The sequence below is a fragment of the Panthera onca genome, chromosome C1, assembly GCF_046562875.1.
Source record: "Panthera onca isolate mPanOnc1 chromosome C1, mPanOnc1 haplotype 2, whole genome shotgun sequence".
Lineage (NCBI taxonomy): Eukaryota > Metazoa > Chordata > Mammalia > Carnivora > Felidae > Panthera > Panthera onca.
Window position 1 is genome coordinate 138,654,678 of NC_138346.1, and position 22,824 is coordinate 138,677,501.

Genomic DNA, 22,824 nt, shown 5'->3' on the forward strand with positions numbered 1-22,824 from the left:
GTTTCCTGAAGATATGGATAAGTTTTAGCATATTAGTGATTAAAACATATAACAAAATATTTTCAATGTAATTAACAAATTGAAAGAATGTTATTTTTTTATGCCCTAGGAGCAATCCAGATAAAATTATTTATCTATAGTGGCCAGGGAGTGCTTCAGATCAGGAAATTTTATAGTGGGTACAAAAGAGAGATACCGAATGTGAAAGGGTGCAGAGGCAGAGTGGCATGGACTATTTTGGGGGAACAATGACTGAACCATTATATTTCTGAGAGACAGCTTAGGATAGTGGAAGGAAAACTGACCAACAAAATAGAAAAAAAAAACACACACATTTTGTTCTGCCTTTGTCATTAACTGAATAACTTAGAGGTACTCACTTAATCTCCTTTACCTTTAGTTTTCTCTTTATAAAATAAAGCTTTTAATACTTCTAAATATTTTTAAGTTTATGTATAATAATAAATATAGCTGAAAGGATTGATTTGGGACAATCTGAGGAGGAAGCTAAGGGGTAGTCTATTTACCTTGATCTTCACTTACTGGTTTTTCATTTGTTCTTTTAGAAAATTGGTTTAGTATACCTTTAATTCTATTTGTTGCATATAAATTAATTTATGGTCAGTATTGAAAGTATAAAAAATAAAATAAGGCAAAATTTAAAAATTAACAGTCATCTTACAGTTCAGATAGTGCTGGTTAAGATATTTATATTTACTCTTTATGATAGATGGATAAACAGAGAGATGCATAGCAATACATATAATAATATATAGCAAACATATATTAAATATTTATTTGTTTACTTATTTTTTACTGAAAACTTTTGGATTTACATATAATGTTAACCCATTGTTTTTTCACTTAGTACAGGATAAAAAGTCATTCATGTCAATACAGTTGTTTTTTTTTTCTGTATCAGTTTCTGTATCAGTCTGATGCCAGTATAATATTCCTTTTCACAGTGGTATTATTGGGGAACTAATTTTCATAGCTCACCATGTAGGTTGTTTCTTTCTTTCTTTTTTTAAATTAAGTATTTTTTTTTTATTTTATTAAGTTTTAGTTTTAATTCCAGTATAGTTAACATAATCTAGGTTGTTCCTTACATCTGTTATTTACTAATACTGTTGGATAACTGGAAAATAGTATTGTCTGAAATTGAAAATCTGGCTCACATATTCTTTAGAAGAGAATATGGGATACTCTTTGAAACAGTTGAGTTTTAATTAACAGCACAACATCCATATCCAAAGGTCTTGAAGTCTCTTGGAAATCTGAGTTTGAAGGTTATGAATGGGATTTGGGAGGAATTAGCCTCATGGTGAGAGCTGAAATTTGAAATGCTTAAGCTGATTGAGCAAGGGTAGAGAGGGGAACAGGCTTTTAAACTTCAGAAAAGGAAGCATACATTGGGCATGAGTAAATCCTGAGATTGCACAGAATAGGTTGCTGTAGCACCACACTGTGGTAAAAAAGTCTCAAAGACAAAACAAAACAAAAACCCTGTAGGCTCAGTATGAAAAATAACCTCCTATTAAAGATTTGAGATTCTATCATATATGCATACACATCAATAGTATTTTGTCAATAAAAGAAAATACATAGTTTATAAGAAGCTGTAGTTCTCAGTTGAAAGAGTTTTATGTGTATGTTTATATTTTGTTAGTTGTTGTTTGCTTTGGTTTGTTTTATATTTTTGTTTTGAAGCTTAAGGAAAATCTTGCAAAGTTTTTCTACATAATTTCCTTTTTAGATTAAGGCAGAAACCTTCTTAAGAATTTCAGGGCAATGCCTTATTTATTGTAAGCTACATAAACTAAGAAATGCAAGTTGAACTATACATACATATCTGCTCCTTGGGCCATTGCCTAGTGTCATATAGCTATGATTATTAAGAAGTTCATCTGTAAGATTAAAGAGATTAGATATTTCATTACAAAACCTTAAAAAGAAAAGAAAACTCATAGTATCATTCACCTCACCTAATAAAGAATATAGAGCCATATGCATTTCTGCTGTTAGCCTCAGACACAAAGTTGCCTGAAATTTCTGAGATTCCTCATATACGAAAAGTGCATCTAAATTTTTCCCAGTATTAACCAATATGTGGTGTTAGGAAAGTCTTCCTAAGTCTAGCCTAAATTTGCTTGATTCAATTTAAACTACGATTTTGCAGTTGAGAAAATCACATCAAGGTCTTTTCCCCCCCTCATACACCCGTGTACAAATTCACACAGACACACACGCACACACACACATCAAACTGACATATATTAATTCCGTATATTCTACATTATACCTTTTGTCTTTGCTAATAATCTTTTTAATAGCATTACAATTCCACATGAGGACAGGAGAAATTAATGTTCACAACAGGACTGACTGATATTCAGAAATGTGCCAGAACATTCCTGGCAGAAGATGCCTGCCATACTTGAAGCTTTGATGTGATCAGGCACCTCTCTGTAGGTGCACGAGACACATTAGTCTTTCAATTGACAAGTTTGATGCCTTTTTACATATTAAGTGAACTTTCCTTTGCATTATAAATGGTGGAGGTCCAGAAATAATTTGTATGCAAGTCATAGCAATTTTTATCTACATAAGACACACTCCTGTAAAATTAAAGTTATGCTCAAACAACTTTTCCTTTGAGTGATGGTTCACAAGAGAAAGGGATTCTTACTTTGGAATTAACTAGCTCTATCCATTCAGTAACCACTTTAGCTTAGAAAACTCACCCTTTTTATATTTGCCCGTATTATTTGTCTTTCAGAGATAAATAGAAAGGGAAGGAGGGAGACAAGGAAGGAGACAGAGACAGAGACACTTATTAAACCAAAGGCTAGATGAGATCTTTAATAACGTCCCCATTCAGGAAGAGACAACAATTAGCAAATACCTACTCTCCTTCAGTGTGCCATGCACTTTGCATAAGCGTTTTCATACTGCAAGGTAACATGACTACAATGTCCCTTTAAGAAAGGTAATTTTACAGTGTTGAGAGCCAGTTGAAGGTTTCGGTCTTAACTGTTAGGTGCCGGTTTGGTTTCTGAAAAAAGAAACTCTCCTCATGCACATGAGTACATTTCCCACTTTCCAAATTAGTTGTCTTCCTGTGGCTTATGATCTCCTGCATTTTCCAATACCCCTATGAGGTAGGAAATTAGGCAACCAACATTCCTGCTGCTGTACTGAAAACGGTGGAGGAGAAAAAGACATGGACATATTAGGTGGCTTTCCTAAAATCTCATAAACAGAAGTGAGAGTACTGGAAATTGAATTTAGGCCCCCTGACTTGCTGTCGCCCATATCTCTGAGCAGTAAAGACATTTCCACAAATTAAGACAAAAAGGCGGCTTTATGGGACCAGGGAAATAAATTCTGAAATTATTCCCTTTTGTGTTTGAATCTCTGTATGTTTTAAGTAGAGTTTTTTTGTTTGTTTATTTAATTGATTTTATTTCTGTTAATACCCTCTATAATGCCTTTTAAATTAGAAAAAGATGATGTTATGTAAATTTGGTTCACTGCTAACTGACTTTTTGCCAGTTTTCATCATGGTAAACAGACCAGTGTAATCTGTATTAATTCAAATGCTGTGTTGAAGTGATTTTTGTAAAAGATTGTATGGAAAAATCAGATATGATACAAGAACAACTATTGACTCTTTGTTTTTTGCAGTCACAATATGGAGATTCTGTTTCTGCCAAGCCTGAACTGCCCCTCTTTTACACCCCTATTGATCTGGTGGACATTAGTGTGGAAATGGCTGGACTGAAGTTTATAAATCCTTTTGGTCTTGCTAGTGCAACTCCAGCTACCAGTACATCAATGATTCGAAGAGCTTTTGAAGCTGGATGGGGTTTTGCCCTGACCAAAACTTTCTCTCTTGATAAGGTAAGAATATATTTTTGAAGTCATGTTTAAATGTCTATCATGTATTTTAATTAGGGCATAAATATTATAATGGCAAGATTTGCCTGACCAAGAAATAGTAGTTATTCAACTACTGGGCAAGACCTATGGTTGCAAAATAGTTTTTATTTTCTTTCCAATCTTTCTGTCCCTTGGAAGGGCATCTGTTTCTCATTTGTTTTGTCTAGGAAGCATCAAAAACATCTATATTACAAAAGTACCTATTTCATTTAATAATCACAAACTCATGAATTTTATTTTGGCATTATTAATTCTTTCGTGATTTGTGAATGTGTGTGGATGAGGACATATGCCTGAACTCAAAGTGAGAGAGACTATGGATATGGTTTGTACATAATCCTGGGATCCAGTTCATGTCAAAAAGAATCATTCAGTGTAGCTCATTTGTGCTGGTAATAAGATTCTTCTTGAATTTTTAAATACAGAAACTTTTCAAAGTATATATGCCTGAGTTTAATTTGCCATTATGACTTTGTACCCACGCTGTAAGTGGACATACTTAGAAGAAAATAAAGTACATATTACAGTTGAGATGAATTCTTTAAAATACAGAAAGCATATAAATACATGTTTTTAAAGTAGTATGATTTATACAATAGAAGGTTGCATCCTTATATGGTTTTGAAGTAGAAAAGCACAGAATTTAACATTATTAGACCTTTTATTGATAAAATTTTAAATGCTGAGTCTATGTATTTAGTACTAACTGGTAGTTAGTAATAATTAATGTATAAGAATGTGTGAATCTAGTGACCAAGAAAAGTGTATCATTATTTAAATCAGCCTTATCCGTAGGCAAAGAAAATAATAGAGAACAAATATGCCCCATTAAGCACATTCTTTCCTTCTTTCTCCTCTTACTAGGATCAATAGCCAGCATTAGTATGGCTAAAACATTACAGCTGTCTTATTCTGACAGCTTTACAAGGTGCTATGTGTAGGTGTGATGAAGAAAATCTAGAGATTCCTCAAAAGTTAGAAAAACCAGGGCATAAAAAATATTATAAATGTTTTTATGTTTAAATAACTAAAGGAAGATTCTTTTTCAGATAAATTGGTTGAATACATAGAAATACTTTGGTTAAACAAAGTATAAGAATAAACAACTTACTAGATTCAGCTTTAGAATATCATTAATCAATTGTTTACAGCTTTGTAGAATATTGATAGTATATTCGTCTTTGTTTCAATTCATCCTTTTAAGAATAACTCAAAAGCTGTAGTCAAATGTTTAATCCACTGAGGAAAACTGAGTCTCTGATACCATTTAATGACTACATTAGTTACACTGTTTTAAAAATTTTATATGTAAACAGCAATAGATGGCTAATCATGTACAGGCGAAGAATTGTAGAAAAAAATGTTTGCTTTGAATTTGCTGTTTGCTTGCAAAAAATTGAATTCTGATTAATCAGAGACATCTGTCTTTACTCTGTTGGTGACATGCATTGATTTGTGATGCTGTCTCTTTCGGTAACCTAGGAGCGGTTGCCTTTATTAGGATCAGCAGCAGAAATAAATGTGGAAGCTAACTTCCTTCTAAACCTCCAATTTGAATTTAATCTATCAATTCACAAGTCTGTGATGCTGGTTCAAAGTGAGAGTAAGGAACAAATGCAAATTAAATTTGGCATATAAAACACAATGTTGGGGGTTTTGGGAAGCTCTCTGTTACTTTAATGGCAGGTACAACACAATATTTGTGCAAAGGCTATTTCAGATGTGTTTTTGCTGATTATAATGACATAAATAATGATGCCACCGTGGGCTTATATAATGGCCATACATGGTTTTCTGAAGTAGTCAGTTTGCTTCATAGAGATGTAGGGTTTTTCTTAATTTTCTTATATTGTCCCTAATTAGTGATTATACCTATTGTGAATGTAAAATTGTCTTATGAACATCTGTGCTTTCTTATTGATGAAATGTTGTAGCACACAACTCAGTTGGTATAAACATTTTTTTCCCACAGTTTCTTACTAAAGAAATCTATTAAAATATTATATGACTATACATTTGTGTGACATTATAGCATACCAGTTTAGATTAGCCTTATTATAATTTATTATGCCATTTCAAGAATCTACTTAAAATGTATTAAAATGCAGAATCTTGACATTTGAAATTTGGATGCTCTTAATATGACAAAGGTTATTCTATGGAGTTTTGTTATCATATGAAATATTAATATTTCACAATACAGTTTTGATGAAGTACAATTTGCCGAGCCTGCATATGATAAAGAAATTAAATGCTTACCAAGGGAGTTCAGTAAAAATTAGAGCCCTGCCTGAACATCTGCTGGAAATTTTATTATCCTGTCCTACTGACAGGGTGGCTCCCTCGTTGTTTTTGTAGATTGACAGCTGAATATTGCACTGATTTCTGCAGCAAATATGTTTAGGTGAACTTTGTTTCCCTTTTTTTTTTATTTTTTTGGGGAGTTTGGAACATGCTTTTGATTTTCATCCTATACCTTTTTTTATACTCTTGACATTTGTAGATGCCAGATTGAGGTCTAATACGCTGTAGCAACGATAGACCATTGACTTACAGTGAAATGCCAGTTGATATCTCAGTAAACAGAAATATTATTATTCTTTACTGTGCAGTCTGTATAAAAGCTGTACGTGGTTTCTTTAGGGAGGCAAATGATCAGATTTTTAATGTCAAATATAAAAAGATCTGTGTTTGCTTTTGTGTTAAATAACATGAAAGATGGCTTTTATTAACTACGTTCTTCCTTCCCAAATCACCCTTTCTAGAATGTCCCAAAATATGTAGATTGCCTTTCTTGAGATTCTGTTTATGTTTATAACATAAAATATTTAAAATACAATATTTAAAATACAATTATAAATTCTTTTCATAAATAAATATATATTGTGTTCCTGTTTAACTAAACAAAGGTGGAAGAGAAATCGATGTCAAGCTCAATTAAAGCTAAACTATCATGACAAACCAGAGAAATGCTCTGTTTAACTGGTAATATTAAAAATTGTTTAGACTTCACATAAAAGAACCTCCTGACTCGTGTCCACATTATACTGATAATAGATAAAATAGATAAAAATATTTGGGAGAATCATATCATAAATTTTATTTTATCAGACATACACATATTATATACTACAAATATGTAATCTGTAAGTACATGCTGCATGTATCTTTCTCACTACATAGATAAATAAACCCAGAAGTGTTTATTACTATTCCAAATAGAATTCAAACCTAAGCAAAAGTTCACTTCATTTATAAACTATGTAGCATAGATATTAGAATAAACTTGTGATGGAATTTTAGTGAGAAAATGTCTTGAATGCATATGCTTTAATAAGTATCAGATGATGAGATAAATACATGCACACATAATGAGTCAACAAAAAATACCAAAAACCAAAAACTGAGAAATAGTTAAGATTCTTTATTATTTATTTGGAATCAAATATTGATAGTAGCTTTTTTCCATAAAATACAAACTTATACCACATAACACAATGCTTAGTGTACAAGAAGAGTTTGATAAATGTTTCATAAATATTTGTTGGATAAATGAATCAATAAATGAATAAATAGATTTTTGGCAAAAGCATATTTTCTTTTTTTTTCAGCCATATGAACAGACAGTTACCACATTAAAAAATTGACTGTTCTGAGTATTGATCTCAAAGGAGAAAAGGCCAATTTAAAATTTTCATATCCCATGTTGCTTTCTGTAGTGCATATATACATGTCTAAAAATGAAAATGTCAGTGGGGTTTTTTAATGCATGGGTAGTGTTTTAAGACTTAAGAGTCTTTAAAATATTGAGAATTTTTGAGAAAAAATAATATGTATTGCACAATTTTAGGAAGGGAAATAAAAATCATCTGACAAGCTATCTAAGCTCATGTGTCAATAGTTATAACAGAATAAATGTAACTTGTTTCTGAGTGCTTTTAGTGACAAGGAATATGCTAGATCTTTAAGGCAATGCAGCCTTTTATAGCTATGAAAAAACCTATTTTAGAAATATCTTCCTTTTGAGGCACCTGGGTGGCTCAGTTGGTTAAACATCTGACTTCGGCTTAGCTCACGATCTCGCAGTTCCATGGGCTCGAGCCCCACGTCGGGCTCTGTGCTGACAGCTTGGAGCTTGGAACCTGCTTCAGATCCTGTGTCTCCCTCTGTCTCTGCCCCTCCCCTGCTGGCACTCTGTCTCTCTCTCCCTCAAAATAAATAAACAGTAAAAAAAAAAAAAAAAAGAAATACCTTCCTTTTATTGACCCCAAATTGGCCTTTCTCATATGTTCCATCCATGTTTTATAGTTCTGCCTTCAGAGATATCTTGGAATAAATTAGTCTAACTTACTAACATAAATGAATTGTTGATTTTTAAATATGGTGGGGTTTTTTCCCCAGTAAATAAATACCCTAGAGAAAGGCTAATAAGTATAGACAGGCAGTGACATCTAGGGAAAATAAATTTGGCCTGGGAGACTCCAGTCTCTGTCCAAAGCTCCTTCTAGATCACTACCTTGCACAAATTGTTGAACATTGTACATTGTTTTGTTAGAATTTATCATACACATAATTAACTACCATTTATTGACTGCTTTGAAAGTATGGACATTGCCAAATATTTTTCATAAGTTATTCTCTGAATCGTCATAATATGCCTATAAGATAGATAGTATTTTTTAAGTTTTTTTTCATGTGAAATAATTCAGTGAGAAAGTTAAACCAGTTGCCCAGGACTTAGAACAACAGTTATTTATTTGCTCAGAATCATGTATATTGGCTGGCAATTTGGCTGAGTTCATGTGGGCAGTTCTTCTGCTTCACAAGGTATCTTTAGGGTTCATTTATGCATTTTCAGTCAGTTAGAGGGATGCCTGGGGACTGGCAAGAGGGCCTTATTCGTGTATATGGACCCTCACCTGGAGTTGCGTAATTGCTGAGACAGCTTAGACTCTTTCTCTGTCTCTTTATTCTCCCTCTTGCCTAATGGTGGCTCATCAAGGAGGCTAGGTTGGGCTTGTTTGCAAGGTGGCAGTGCTCCAAGAGGGCAAACGTGGAAGCTGCAAAGCCTGTTGAAATAAACCCTCAAAAGTCACACGCTGTCACTTCCACCATACTTTCTTGGTTAAAGCAAATTACGAGATATGCTATACATGTTATATTCAAGAAGTAGGTAAATACCATCTGCTTATTTATGGGAAGAACAGCAAAATCAAATCACAAATGGCCATGTTTATAGCATGGAAAGTGGATGGCAGCCATCATTGCCAACAGTACTTATTTGCCCTCTGGTCCCAGTAGTTCAAATCCCTCCCACCTGCAAAATGCATCCACCCCTTTCCAAGATACCAAAAAATGTCATCCAGTTATGGCATTAGTCTCAAAGTCTATGATCTTATGATCTATATTAAGTTCAAATGCAAATGAGGCTGGTTGGGTTCAGCTTGCTTTATCCAGGATACTATGAAATAGAAAGACAAGTTGACTATCCTCTATACACCCAAAATAAAGTTATACAGTCAAGAGAACCTTAGTAGATACTCTCATTCACAAATAAAATAAATGTCTGGGATTTAGAAATTACTGTCTGCAGCAATTTTTTTTATAAATTTTTTTTAATGTTTATTTTTGAGAGAGAGAGAGCACAAGCAGGAGAGGGGCAGAGAGAGAGAGAAAGAGAAAGAGAAAGAGAGAGAGAGAGAGAGAGAGAAACAGAATCTGAGTCAGGCTCTAGACTCCATGCTGTCAGCACAGAGCCCAATGCAGGCTCGAACTCAAGAACTGCAAGATCATGACCTGAGCTAAAGTCAGACGCTTAACTAACTGAGCCACCCAGGCACTCCATGTCTGCAGCAATTATAAAATTCAGTTGGTCACGTGTTGTCAGGGTCTCTTGCTCTGTGAATAGGGGATATTCCTAGAGTAGGACCCTGTTCTTCTCCCTGGTAATGGTTTCCTAATCCATTGTTCCTGTCTGCTACCGGCTGTGTCCTTTGGACTCTTGATTCTATCCGCTGAGTTGTGTTTTGTGTTGTTTAGAAATGGCCAATGATGGCCATTCTTGGCAGTTGAATAACTTTTTCAACCTGTTTCTGCCCACAGAAAGTTAAGAACCCCTATTCTCTTTATTTTAGTTGTCCCTTTTAGTCCTAGTTCTTAGTGATGTCATCAGAAAACTTTGTGAAAAACTTTTTGAATCTATCAATAGCTGACTACATGCCCTAAACCCACATTCATAATTCTTTTTGAGACATATTTCTCTCTATTTTGGACATATCTTTCTGCTGTGGCACAATATCCTTTAGATTCTTAGAATCAATATTGTCTACCTGAGAGAATCTACTAGGACCTGCTTTAAATCTTTCTAAAATCTTAACAAAGTATCACATAGCAACTCTTGATGGGATCTTTACCCTAAGGTCATTTCTTACTTTGAAAATCTTTTCCTTCTGGGGTAGACGAAGTACACAAAATTGTTTTATTTTCTAACACAAGCAATTCTTGGCTTTGCTCTAAATTTGCTTATCAAATTACATATATCCTTATTTAGATATTTTCTCTCTTACAATACCTTATTATTCTTGGGTAGAAACATTCAACTGACACTTTGAGTGTTCTGTCTAGCGATTTCTTTAGTCGGATCTACACATGCATTATGTACATTTCTATCTTCTGAATTATCACCAGTGAAATTCTTGCCAGTTGTTCTGCCACTACATAACACAGGCCACCCTTTTCCCAGTCTCCACTAACAATTTTCACACTGCATTTCCAGCCTCCACTAGCAGTTTGTTCACCGTTTTTCCAGCTTTTGCTAGCAGCCTACTTTTAATTTTCCAAGAGAGGTCTCTGCCCCCCTCTCATTTTGAAAGCCAATGCCACACGATTTAGATTCTGTTATGGCTAGCAAACATAACCAATTTCTGTATTACTTATCTATTGCTGCACATCAAAGCACCTCACAATTTAGTAACTTAAAACAACTAATCTGCTGTTGGTTCTAGAATTCAGCAATTTGGTCAGGGCACAGCTGGGTGGGCTTGACTCTGCCCATGTGACATGAGTTGTTTTCTCTCATGTGTTTGCAGTTAGTTGACAGACTTGGTGGCTGCTGGTCCTTGATGGCTTTATGCACATGCTTGGGCCCTCAGCTGGCATAACTGGGCCTGGGTCTCCATATGGTCTCATCTTCAAAAAGACTGTACTGGGCTTGTTCACAAGGTGGCTGTATTCTAAAAATGCAAGAGTGGAAATTGTGACTCTGAGGCTCAGATGTTACACAGTGTCATTTCCACCCTTATTCCTTTGGTTAGAGCAGGTCACAAGGCCAGACCAGGATTTAGGAGCATGGAAATAGTTCCTCCCATCCAAGACTTAAATCCACCGCACCAGAATTGAACCAAGGTCTATTTGATACAAATCCAGATGCTTTCCTCTATATCATATTTTCTACTTTATCCTCTCTGAATCTCATTATTTTATGTCTAAACTGAAGGCAGTTTGACTCCATCAGTGTTTGGCAGGGACCTGGAGTTCAGCTGAGCAGGAACACTGAGGGCTGTGTATCCCCTGCCTCAAGCAGAGCAGCACCTATGATTTTATTTCTGTCTTGGTTTTATGTATAGTTTCATGGAGAGAGAATTTTGATTTAAAAATCTTCTGATACGGGCACCTGGGTGGCTGAGGGTGATGAATCACTAAATATTGCACTATATGTTAACTAAGTAGAATTTAATGAAAGCTTGACAAAGAAAAAAAAAAAATAAAACCTTCTGGAAATCCACTGTTAATCCATTGTCAAAAGCCAGTCTCCTGTGCCAGTTTTTTTCCAGCCACACTGTCCCTCTTTCTAGACCTCCAACATGGCAGGGTTCTCCTTCTCTTAGGCCATTTTGCTAGTGTTTGCTCTGCCTAGAATGCTTTGCCCTCTTTGTACATAGAGCTCTTGCTTCTCATTCAGTTCTCAGGTGAGAAATTACCTCATCAGAGAAGCCTTTACTGACCACTCAAAACTCTCTTCCTGTGCCACATTTCCCTGTTTTTGTTTTTTTCTTTCACTGCGCTTACCATGATGTGGAATTACCATTCTCTTGATCATGTTTTTCTTTACTTGTTTATTTTTCTGTTTTAGCCATATGAAGTAAGATTAATAAGAAGAGGGATGTTGTCTTTCTTGCTCACTACTGTATGCCCAGTGCCAAGAACCAGGTCTGGCAGATAGGAAGGATGCAATGCATACTTGTTAGATGAATGAATAATTATAGGATTCTAATTTGAACCACAATTCCACATGACAGCTCTTCAGTTACTTGGAGACAGCTCTCATGTCCTATCAACAAGCCTTTTCTTTTTCCTTTCTAAATAGTCCTGTTTTCCTTTCTATAATAAGGTTTGCAGACTTTTTACCATGTAGGTTGTCTGTTCTCCCATGTGGATTTCAAGAAACTTGTTACGATCCACATTATCTTAATTGAGAGGAAGTTGCCTACATTTGCACAAATTGCTAGCACCTATCAACCAGACAAGGATTCAGGAATAACACTGTCAGGACTATAAATGCTAAAAATAATATTTAGAGCTGTTAAGAAAAATTTCACAAATATGTTATGTAATAATATTTTAGAGCTTGGGTAATTCTCTTTGGATTACAACAAAAGACTACACTTTGTTCTTCTAACTTACTTTAAAAGGCCTTATTGGAAATAAAGATCTGAATTTTTTAAACATTAAGTCAAACTGATTTCTTTTATTGTTATTGAGTTTCTACATAACATTATCATGAAAGTCTATGAAACAATAAATGAACAGCTGTCCAGTGCATTATTTTCCTTGATATAGTTCTAGCTTCAAATTTGGTACATAATTAATTTCTATTTATCGTGCAGCATTGTTCTCATGATATGTATTTATGCACTAAGGAGTTATAATTATTTAAACAAATTCAATGGAAACTTCTTGTCTGGGAGACTTTTAACATGCTAAAACCATAAGTGATTTCTGTCTACTCATAGTTTGATTTTCACCTGATTAGGTTCTTTGTTATTTAGATTTATTGTATTGAAATTGTTAAAATTGACTCATCCTCAAATTATAAAGAATGGGTTGATTAAAAGGTTACAGTTCACATGTAATCGTCCTATGGGAGATTTCAACCAAATGCTCACTTTATAACTATCTAGCAAGCTTTTCTATAAAGCAACCCTGATCTTTTCAACAACAAAGGAAAATGTGTATTCCTATATGCCCATTTGTGTGTACACTTTGAATACTGAAGCTAAGTCTGGCAAATTAGAATTTAACAAAAAATATTCCACATCTTTCTCCAAGGTTCTAATCATTGTTTTCCACCATGCCACATGTGCCAGACTTAGTCTGTTCAATAGAAAATATAGATTAAGATGTTTCCAAACATAGGTTAATGTAAGTACTTCTAATATTAACTATAAATCCTTTAATTGTAGCCAAAATAATATTTTTAACCAGGTACATTATTAAAGATATTTAAATTGCTCCCAATCTTTTTTACCTTTTATTTCACAATTGGGCTAGTTGACTATAAAGCAGACCAATCAATTTTCCAATATAATTACATCTTCCCCTCTTCCATTTCAGGCTGTGATTTCACACTTGTTAATTAGTTAATCATTTTGGTAGGGTGGACAAGGTGAGACTCAAATAGACTTTTTAATAATATAAATTGACATGCACAATTTTGATTTGGTTTAGCAGTTAGAAGAACCTAACTAGTACTGGAAAATACTTCTTTCAGCTTTGGAGTTTTTGTTTTGTTTTGTTTTTAAAGTAACTGGTGTCAAGGTTAATGGAAAATTCTCATAAACATGGCTAATGGAAATTTTCATAAAGTACAGTTCTGCTGTTTGAGAAACTAATTTTACTTTTATCCTGTCTCACATAATTCTTTTGCAGAATTTAAATTTAACTGGTCAAAAATATCCATATTCTGGCTATGTTTGGATGATACAGCCTTGGTTGAAATTAACATGACTTGAATTCCGTAATATACTCCTTGGCTTTGTATTTTCTTTATTGATTTTTAACAAGATTCTAGTCATTACTATGTAGGCATACATTGTTTAACAATATCCATTGTTAAAATACTTTAAATATAAAACCCAGTGATTACCTCACTGCCAAGTTTTTTTTATTGGAGATGTACCTACATTGGCCATTTTGTTGTAAGACATACTCAGTTTTAAATTGCGGTTCCCTCTATGCTCCTTTTTCTTACATGACTTGCAATTGGTTTCATATCCAATCACCACTGTTTCTGAAATGAGGTGTCATTAGATGCTTACAGAAGGAAGTGACTGCTTTCCTAGAGAAATGTTCAGCCAACTTCCTTTTCATATGCCAGTTACCTTACTCCACTTCTTCATCTAGTACTTTTACTTCAGCTAAGTCTGCTGCTCTTTTTATCCTGTTCTGCTTACTCATTTGCAAGTTTTTCCATAGTATCCCACATGTTTGAAACAACTTATCATTCCTCTTCTGCCAATTCACCCTCAAAGTTAAAATTTATCTAAAAGTATCATCAAGGAAAGCATTGCTTTTAGGTATATGGTCTAGACTAGATGTATCCTGAGAGCTGTTGCTAATGTCCTTTGTATGCCCTCTTTTTGATCTCATTCACCCAACAAACATTTATTAGACACAATCATTATATATGACACAATCATATATATATATATATATATATATGTGTGTGTGTGTGTGTGTGTGTGTGTGTGTGTGTGTGTGTATGTGTGTGAATGGTCTTTGCTCTATAAAACTTAAATTCTAGTTCAGAGTATATGTTAAAAGACCCAGTAGGACTGACTGAATGTTGACATAAGGCAACAAAGATTCTTGGACTAAATATGTTACGTAATAAACAGTATTTTCCTCCATTTTTAAAAAGAAAAATGACTTCACATTGGAGCTTCATCTTTATTCTAGGCAGAAGGATAACACATGGACATTCATGGTCATAAGAGTGCCAAGCATATTTAAGATTCAGCAGCTAAATCTTAAGTAAGATTCAGCATATGTATCATGAGGTGGTGTAAGTAGCTGGAAAGACTATGGGAAAGGCCTTTTAGGCCAGGAATTTAAATGTGATTATATAGACCTCAGGGAACCTGTGGAGGTTTTAAGCAGAGGAATTAGATAATTCAATTTGGAATTTGCTATTAATCATAATGTATCTCCCATTCACCATTTTCATTTATTTTTTTAATTTTTTTTAAAGTTTACTTATTTATTTTGAGAGAGAGTGTGTGTGCATGAGAGGGGGGGCAGACAGTGAGGGGGAGAGAAAGAATCTAAAGCAGGCTCCACACTCCATCTGTGTGTAGAGCCTGATGTGGAGCTCGAACTCACAAAACCATGAGATCATGACCTGAGCTGAAACCAAAAGTGAGTTCCTTAACCTACTGCGACACCCAGGCACCCCTCGCATTCACCACTTTTAGTAATATCTTCAACTCTTTCTCACAGAGTCTCTCTTTTCTGATTAAACCAATCTAATCACTAGACTTATTGTGTTTATGTCATCTATACCTTAATTTTACCCTTTTTCTTCCTTAAGATGATTTGTTCTTCATGGTGTACTTAAGATCAGTGCATTTCACTGCATGTACATTTTACAGAATGAAAGCAAATAAATATTGAATTCTAGTTAATAATATGAGTAGTGACACATTTAGGATTGAAAAATATGTATGTTTGCAACTTACTCTGAAATGCATCAAAAAAATAAAGAGGTGAATTGATGGGTATATTGAGATGGGCATGTGATAATCAGCAAATCACTGATTATAGAATTTAAATGTACATAAGCGTTCACTGTAAAATTCTTTCAACTTTTCTGTAGTTTGAACATTTTCATAATAAAATTTTAAAGAAAAAAGAAAGATGATTCCTTCTTCTATTCAAATATTAAAAAGCCATTCAAGTCCTCTGTGGCTGTTGACCAATGGTTATCTTCTCCTGAGTCTCTGAGCTTTTATAAAGTTTTTCTCAATTGAAATAAGATAGAATGGATTTTTTATGTGTTTGTTTCTGTTTTTTCTTTCCTGAGTGTAAGCCCTCGGAAGGCAGGTCCTGTAACCTTCAGACTTTGCATATGAAGGGACTTAAAAGTACATGTTGACTATTTCCCTAGCCTAATCAGTAGGACAGATGTATTTTGGAGTGTGGCACATTGTTTAGTAATATTGTGATTATTAAATTGATAAATATCACCATTTCATGATGAACAATTTCACTTTTTTGGATAAATGTAATTTTGTACAGCTATAATCGTCTTCTGTAGAGGACATATTTTAGGCTTTTTTTCTTGAGTGCTATCATGCGTTCTTCAAAACTTGCTTCCATCATTGGGGAACTTTATGCTATGGTTCTTTTGAATCTTTGGTTATAACTTACTCCCTACACAACTCGTAGGAGCCCTTGAGTTATGTAACATTTCTTTGCTGAGACTTCTTTGCCTATTCAGGGGTCCCTACTGAGTAGACCTTAGAGTGACCTCACACTACCTTATTGTATATGGGACCCTTAAATGGCCCACAGGAAAATCTTATATTTCCTTTTCCCTGACAAATACTAGGAATGCAGGCTGGTCAAGGTACAGTTGCATCTCTTTTAGCTCATTTTTCAGCAGCAGACAACCCAGATGTTACTATTTAGACATATCAAACAGAGCTGGCACCCTACACACTGTGCCTTCCCCTCCGAAAGGAAAAAGAAATTGCAGGGAACACATATTGAATATTCTCAGGGTTTCTTTCAGCCCCTCTCTTGGGTCTTGGGGATAGCAGTGAGACTCTGAACGCACAATTAGTATGATCCAAAGAAATAATTTTATAACCTCCAACATCCCTACCTTTTGTATTCTTACTAAGGGAAAAGGGTATAAAAGTTCTCTAAGCAGATTCTTGTCATGTACTTGAATAATTCTGCAAGGGGAAATTTTATTTTTGTAGTTTATTTCAATTCCTCTTAAGATCTTAGCCAAAATCCACATTTTGAAACTCTGTTATATTGCTAAAGACTATGTCAAACTTTAACTATTGACATTAATTACATGAAAGCACATTATAAAAGTTTCTTAAATTTTATAAAATGTCTCTCATACTGAGATTTTTTTCTAGATTTTGTGGGTATCATTTTTTTAAAGTTTACTTATTTGAGTGAGAGAGAGAGGGCAAGTTGGGAGCGGCAGAGAGAGAGGGAGATAGAGAGAATCCCAAGTCGACCACAAATCCATGCAGAGCCTGATGTGAGGCTCAAACCCACAAGCCATGAGATCATTACCTGAGCCAAAGTTGGACACTTAACCAACTGAGCCTCTCAGGCGCCCATGTGGATATCATGTAATTGATCATTTAAGTGTCATTTAACATGACATCACAATTGTTTTAGTCCAGGTCTTCCACTAACAAGTTGCCAAGATGGGATTAAACATGCAAGAATTTTATTAGGTGAAATACCTGTGAAAGAAAATAGGGAGGAAGGTGGAGCATATGGCTGGGAGAGCCATAAGACCACAGTGTAAGCCTGCCTCCAGGTGAAGGAGAGAGGAAGGAAGGTTGAGTGTAAGCATCCTGCCTAGAATGTCTTGCATCTAAGTAAATTTCAGCAAAGCCTTTACAAAGTCCTCAGTTCTCAGGAAAGAGCATGAGTTAGTCTCTGTGTTCTGTTCAATCATTGGCTGAGTTGTAGGAATCCAGTACAATGCAGGGATGGATTTCACAGCACAAGAGCTGGGGTCATTGTTCAGTTTGGTTCACTGTAGCTGGAATTCTGAGGTTGCCACAAGGATACTTGGATTTTCTGCAATAGCCAGCATAAGGTAAGCAGCCACTTAGCATATAAACAGTTTTTCAGTGAATGAATAAACAAACATTACATTGTATTTTGAAATCTTCTCTTGATCAATATGAAGAGAAATGTTATGGCACCAAAGGTAAAAACAAATTATATAAAGAAAAATATGTATTGAAAGAAAAAAATGAGATTGCATGCAGAAGTCTAGAGGAGTTATTTTAACTTAAGTTTTCAATCATGGTTTTCACAGCAAACCATAATAGTTATTATTCAAGTATTACAACTGTTTCCCTTTATTTGGAAGAAAGTGTTGAGGGCTATCTCTTTCCTAGGTAATGTGACTGTCAATAATAAATTACTTAACTTCTGTAAACCTCAGCATGCTCACTAATAACATAATACCTGCTTTCCTTTTCTTATAGTATTCTAGGGATACTCAGTTTGAATTTTTGAAAAATAGAAGATGTAAAGATGGGGCACCTGGGTGGTTCAGTCGGTTGAGCATCCCACTCTTGATTTTGGCTCAGGTTATGATCACAGGACCATGAGATCGAGCCCTATGTCAGGCTCCACAATGAGCATGGAGCCTGCTTAAGTTTCTCTCTCTCTCTCTCTCTCTCTCTCTCTCTCTCTCTCTCTCCTTTCTCTCTCTCTCCCCACCCCCACCCCTCTCCCCTGCTCACATTCTCCCTTTCTAAAAAAAAAAAGGTGTAAAAATGATTTGTAACATGTAAAACACCGTATCAGTAAAAGTTATTGTTATTCTTACCACAATTTGCATACCAAACTAAAACATTAGTTGTTATGTAATCATTTATTAAAGCATAAAATCACTGTAATTTTGCTCTTCTCATTTAAGGACTCATCTTCACCAGTACCACCCACATCCAAGTCCCCATGATTTCTCACTGAATACTCTACTAGCCCTGTACAAGAGCCTCCCTGTTTCCACTCTCATCTGTCCTACATTCCAGCCTCCATAACATAGCCTAAATGGTGTCTTACAAAAGAAATCATATGATGTCCCTCCCTTGCTTAAAATATTCCAATGACTTCCCATAGCCCTTGAATAAGATCCAAAATCCTTATACAATCACTTTATCATCTGGCTCCTGCCTGTCTCTCAGACCTCATCTCATTTGATTTCACCTTGTGCCAATTAAGCGAGAGCTATAATGGCCTTTCCTGGGTTGCTCCAATAAGCCAACCTCATTCTCACCTATGGCCCTTCACTGACTGTTCTCCTTGCCTAGAATTTTTGGACCCTTATATTCAAAAAGAAAACAGAGAAAATTGTTGGTAAAGGAAACTTGTAAATAGTATAGGAATAATTCTGTTGTAGTAAGTACTTTATACTTATTTTAGTTTATCAGCTATCAGGCAATGTAGATGACAACTAACCAATTAAACTATGAAGGGATGGTCACATATCCTTCCTTTCTGTTCCTTTCCATTAACAGGAGATTTTATGACTTTTAAGTCACTCAGTAAAATTCATCTTCTTTAATATTTCTGAAAAGAAAAAAGATAAAGAATTGTTCTTCCTTATAGCTGTTGGGATCTCATTAGTTACCAGTCATAAAATCTCCAGAAAATGGGAAGTATTTTTATAGGGGTCAGAAATTTCAATGCAAAGAGCAAGTGGATGTTATGCAACATACACATGGGCTCAGAGAAAACTATGTTTAAAAATGCTTTTTCATGTAAAATTGATAAGTGTTATTGTAAATGTTAAAACACCAAGTTGTGACTCTCTGTTTCTGAACCTGTTCATAGTGCACTGAAAGAAAACTAGAAAGTGCTGCCCAAGTCTAGAATATGTTCCATCAGTTTTTGTGGGATTTGTGTCTATAACTGCAATTAATATTAATGGTATTTAATTGAGTAGGGCTGATACACACATATCAAAAAATTCACTCAAATTATTATAGGCATAGCTGGTCATGGAGCATAATTCACAGTACATACAACTGAAATTGTTTTGCATTAAAACATGAAATAAAACATATTTAGAAGTTGGCTATCAAGCCGTATTTAGAGCAGATACTTAAGATATCTTTAATATTGGAATTCCAGTATTAAATAAAAGGCATGTTTATAAAGAGTTCAATAATTGGACAGGCTACATATTGATTTTTTCCTTTGTTATATAATATTACCCACTTCTCCATCTAGAGCCATGTCGTACCGGGTTGAAGAGTGCTAGAAACATGGTCGCTGTTGTGTATTGGAATGTGGAGAGACGGAAAGGCTGTCACAGCAGTCAATAAGATCTGAGAGGTGTTGACTAATTGCCTGCTAATTACACAGTAAATTGTCTAATTAAGCTGATGGTTAATTAGGGTACGCTTGCACAGCAGTCTTGTGGAATTTGTGTCTGATGTCTGGGAAGCAGCTTGTGTAATTGGCAAACTGGTAAGGACTGGCAGAGAACATGACTGGAAAGCTCACTGCCAGTGGATGACAGAATAAGGATTTAGTGGAAACAAAAGGGTTGTCATTTTTATACTGAAGGTTTTGTTTCAGTTCTGCAGCTATTCTGCAGTGAGCAATTGACAAATACATCTGAAGCCTAAATTACATGAGCAAAGGAGGGCTTAAAATGTGCTTCAACATGTAAAATAGGCTGCTTGCTTGCCATGTATCAGCTCTGATACACTATATCACATTATATTCATATACACATTGCATTTTTACAGTTCCTCTTTTTAACATATGTTATTTGCTGTTCATGTACAAAAAAAATTATGAAAATCCCATCTATCTAAGGAAAAAATTGCCTCTTTAGTGAAAATATGTGATGACAAATAAGACTGATTAAAAGACATCTGAAATAAGAACTTGAGTTCATTATTTAATTTTTAATTTATGCATTACCATGAACCATAAAATATTAGACGTAATACAGATATGTTTGGATAATACTTTAAAGAAACAAGACATTTTAGTTGTAATGAGAGAATTGCAGTTTTATCATTGATATCATTTTATCATGCAACTAGCTTTTGCTTATAATTTAGTAAAATGTAATAATAGAATATTTCAATACCTAATTAAATGTTTTTCATTGCTGAATGAATTTGATGAATTACCTGAAAAATCTGAGTGCCTTTAAAAATAAAAGCACCAGGGGTTTGTTTTGCTGCTATTGTACTTTATAGCTAAAGAAGTTTAACTTTTTTTCAAAAAGTTATGTGTGATTGAAATACATGAGAATTCTCTCTGTAAATAAATTAATCAATTGAAGAATATAGGCCCTAATAAATGAAATTAGGTACACGTATACATCACCTCTTTGCAAGAGACCCAATACAAATAATCACTTCTATTAGCATTTACTGTCCAGATTCCAATAGTTTTGAGGATTTTAAATGGAATATAGGTTGCAGTTGAGACAAAAGGTCACAGGTGCACAATAAATCTTGGATTTTTATGTATGGTTAAGAAAGCAAGAGAAAATTCTAAACATTCCAAAGCTAGATTTCTAAAACATAAGAAGGCCTTAATGCAATTATGATGTCAACATTTTCTTCTGCCTCTTTAGCAAATAAAATCTATATCTGCCTCTGATTGGATGGATATGTGTATATTTTTTTCTCACTGTTTTCCATTTGAGATTCTGTATCTACTATATGTTTCTAAATAGAAAAAGAGAAATACACATTATGTGCTCTCTAAAATGTCTTTGAATTAGCATTAACCTTGGAGATATATGCATGGTAAATGAAAATATTTACTATTTTAGCACAAAAGGTGTTTTCAACCTGTTTAAAGCAATGCTCTAAAATATTAAATCACAAACATAAAAAAGATATAATATATAAAATATTCTTTTTTTAATTTTTTTTTTTCAACATTTTTTATTTATTTTTGGGACAGAGAGAGACAGAGCATGAACGGGGGAGGGTCAGAGAGAGAGGGAGACACAGAATCGGAAACAGGCTCCAGGCTCCGAGCCATCAGCCCAGAGCCTGACGCGGGGCTCGAACTCACGGACCGCGAGATCGTGACCTGGCTGAAGTCGGACGCTTAACCGACTGCGCCACCCAGGCGCCCCTATAAAATATTCTTTATTTCAAGAGTAAAGAAAAATCATATTCATTCTGTGCAGAGTCTTAGGTTATGAAGTCTTTATAAAGAAATTATGCAAGAGAGAAGAAAAGTGAATTTACCAAAGGGAATACAAGGCTAAACATTGAAATTGCTTATTTAAAGATATATCTCCTGAGGGAGAAAAATCAGATGGAGGTCATTGCTGCAACTTCATTCTATATTTTGATCTACTCAGTTTTTCATTTTATTCTTCAGAGAGATGATCTACAAAATCTATTTATTGTAAGTGATAAAAGTTTGCATAAAAAGAAATCAAGTAGATTTATCTATCATTGTAATTAAACTTTTAAGGAAGAAATTTTACAAAACACAACCTTCAGGAAAAATTCCTCCTCTATGTTTACATATAAATTTCAGTGTTTTTTTTATATTAAGTCAAAATCTAAATGGTTTCCATCAATAGGCAGCTATCAAAAGAATTAAGTTCTGTATGTCATAAGATCATGTAATCATCTGTTGAGAACTTCTTGTAATACTTTAAGTTGGCATATATATATTTATTCATATTTGTATGCACACATATACCTAACATGTGTGCTTTTGTGTATGTGTGTTATGTAACCACAATTTCTTTTTTAATGCCTTAGAAAGTTTCATCCCTACAATTTAAAAAATTCAGAGTAAGAAATAACAACATTTAGCAACATTAGCCATCAATCTCATTCTAAACTTCTTTCTTTTATAATTTACGTGTCATAAACTTTACTGTTTTAAAAATAAATAACCTTCACTGCTTTCTAATTGATTTTAGAGTATTTCTGTCACTCCAGAAAAGAAACCCATACCTGGTAGCAGTCACTCCTCACTCCCCACACTGCCTAGCCCCTGGAGACGGCTAATGTGTATTCTGTCTCCACGGATTTGCCTATTCTGGACATTTTGTATAAATGCAAGCATACAATATCTGACCTTCTGTATCTGGTTGCTTTCACTTAGCATAAT

At 34.4% G+C, this 22,824-nt stretch overlaps 1 protein-coding gene across 2 annotated transcripts in view; it reads left to right on the plus strand.

Annotated features, from left to right (window-relative positions):
* DPYD (dihydropyrimidine dehydrogenase) overlaps window positions 1-22,824 on the plus strand; it is an 853,279-nt gene that overhangs the window by 452,137 nt on the left and 378,318 nt on the right. For both annotated transcript variants that reach the window (XM_060626444.3, XM_078451629.2), the window contains exon 13: window positions 3,688-3,903. In XM_060626444.3, the coding sequence (XP_060482427.2) occupies window positions 3,688-3,903 (216 nt within the window). The remainder of the gene's footprint in view (window positions 1-3,687; window positions 3,904-22,824) is intronic.